The sequence below is a fragment of the Aplysia californica genome, unplaced genomic scaffold (genome assembly GCF_000002075.1).
Source record: "Aplysia californica isolate F4 #8 unplaced genomic scaffold, AplCal3.0 scaffold00571, whole genome shotgun sequence".
Classification (NCBI taxonomy): Eukaryota; Metazoa; Mollusca; class Gastropoda; order Aplysiida; family Aplysiidae; genus Aplysia; species Aplysia californica.
The window spans coordinates 426,024-428,209 of record NW_004797841.1 but is presented as its reverse complement, the minus strand read 5'-3'; the positions used below and the strand labels follow the sequence as shown (position 1 = coordinate 428,209).

The following is a 2,186-nucleotide window of genomic DNA, read 5'->3' as shown; positions in this document are numbered from 1 at the left end:
CCCTCTCTGAAATCTGGGTTAGCCCGCTTGCCCTTTATTTAATTAAAGCGACCATATTATATTAGTATAAAACAAAATTCTGCTATTCTGCGTTCCGTCATATTATCCTGCTCTCCTCCTCGCCCCCGTGAGTACTACTTCTACAAGACAGGTTCTCCTTCTCCTCGTGCCCGTCCTGACCTCTGACCCCGCGGTAGCTCCTCGGGCCGGTCGTGACCCCGCATCGCCAGGACCTGAGGGTGAGCGGCTGGGTGGAGAGGGCGAGCTGGTAGAGGAGGGAGCCGACCGCAGCGCCACACAGCGGGCCCGCCCAGTAGATCTGTGGGGAAAATGGCGTGCGGAGTTTAGTTATAGTATAGTAGAGGGTTTTACGGCGCTCGCAACTGCGTAAGGTCATATGAGCGGAGTTTAGTTTAGTAGTGGTGGGCAAAATCCGGACAATCTATCTGGATAACCGGATAATTCTCAATGAAACATTATTATCCGAATTCAGATTCTTCATTAAACTCTGTTTCCTAACCCGTGTGCTGAAGTGGGTGCACCCGTTTTTTGAAATGGTTCTAATCCGTTTGTCGAAGTGGTCCTATCTAACCCAATTGCCGAAGCGGTTCATAACGCATTTAATTGCCAAAGAGGTGCACTAACATATAATGATCCGAATTTTCCTAAAGCGACTCATTGCCCAGCCCTAGTGCGGAGGGGTGGAAGTGTCGGGAGTGGGTTGGGTGAGGGGCGTGAGGGAGGAGGGGGGAGTGAAAGGGTGGGGTGGGGAGAGGGAGGGGGGTTGTGGGAGGGATGTGAGCAGTAGAGAGGAATTGTTTGTTTGTTTTGGTAAGTGTTTTACGGCGCTCACAACTGCATAAGGTCATATGAGCACGCGGGACACACGTAATACATGTACTTTCAGTTGGTAGGAAATTTTGAATTTTGGCCCGGGTGGCGGCCGAAGCCTACTCTTATCGATTTTAGACCACCAAGGGATCTTTAACGAGCGCAACTTGCACACGGGCCCTCCGAGATTTTTCGCCCTTGTCCGAGAAGGTTAGGTGTAGATCTTTCCTACCAGAAGATCAGATGTGTGGCAGAAAGACAGCTGTAAGAAGGAGTCACGGAGTAGCAGTAGAAAGGCTGCAGAAAGAGTCAGGAGCCCAGAGGAGGGGGCAAAGGAGGTGAGGGAGTGGGGGCAGAAAGGGGAGACGAGAGCAGACGACAGAATATTGCTAGAGAGCAGCGCTCATATGACCTTAGCAGTTGCGAGCGCCGTAAAACCTTATACTACTACTGCTAGAGAGCAGGAAAGGAGGTGAAAGGAGACAATTTTAGACAAGAAAATTTTTCGGTCGCTACCCGGATTCGAACCCGGGACCTTTACCTCTGGGCCATGAGAGCCCCCTTGTAGAGAGAAAAGGCATTTTTTAAAATGTAATGTTTACACAAAGGTGGACCAGAACATTTCAATAATTAATTATAACAAACATGAGTAACTCTCTTCACTAATGATTAGAATCACAATATGTATTGTGCTCACTTGTTTGTATTCTACAAAACTAACATGGAGACCTCACATCGGTAAGGGGGCTCGGTGCGTCAGAAAAGCTGTAGAGAGGAAGAGCCCGAAACAGCGACGCATTCTCTCCTGATGTTCTCCATGCTAGAGTCCGGGATACGGAGCGTTCGGCTGTGAGCAGTCATACGGCTGTTTAGACTACGTCAAGCGCCTCAGAGCGTGTATCGGCCGAATCGGACGTCACATAGAGCATGACCTGAGTGCGTGTATCGGCCGAATCGGACGTCACATATAGCCCGAAACAGCGACGCATTCTCTCCTGATGATCTTCATGCTAGAGTCCGGGATACGGAGCGTCCGGCTGTGAGTGAGCAGTGCACACGGCTGTTTTAGGCTACGTACGCGAGGGAAAATAGCGAAATGTGTCTCTACGCGGCGGAATCAGGCGCTCGTCAATTTGGGGGCATAATAGAGAGTTATTGGCATCATCTTAAAGCCTGATAATTTGCCTTGCTTTTGGTGAAAATAATATCCATTTCTTGCGAATACAAGTCAAGATACTGGTGATTGAAGGATGTCGGAGTTGCCTGATTTCAGAAGTAAAATGGGGGCTCTCGTGGCCTAGAGGTTAAGGTGTTGGCCTCTCATTCAAAGGTCCCGGGTTCGATTCCGGGTAGCG

The 2,186-nt window shown here is 49.6% G+C and overlaps 1 protein-coding gene across 1 annotated transcript in view; it reads right to left on the bottom strand.

Moving 5' to 3' along the window:
* Positions 1 to 102: 102 nt before the first annotated feature.
* Positions 103 to 2,186, bottom strand: part of LOC101850906 (lens fiber major intrinsic protein-like) — an 8,486-nt gene continuing 6,402 nt past the window's right edge. The window contains exon 3 of the mRNA XM_005107057.1: positions 103 to 319. Within this exon, the coding sequence (XP_005107114.1) occupies positions 103 to 319 (217 nt within the window). The remainder of the gene's footprint in view (positions 320 to 2,186) is intronic.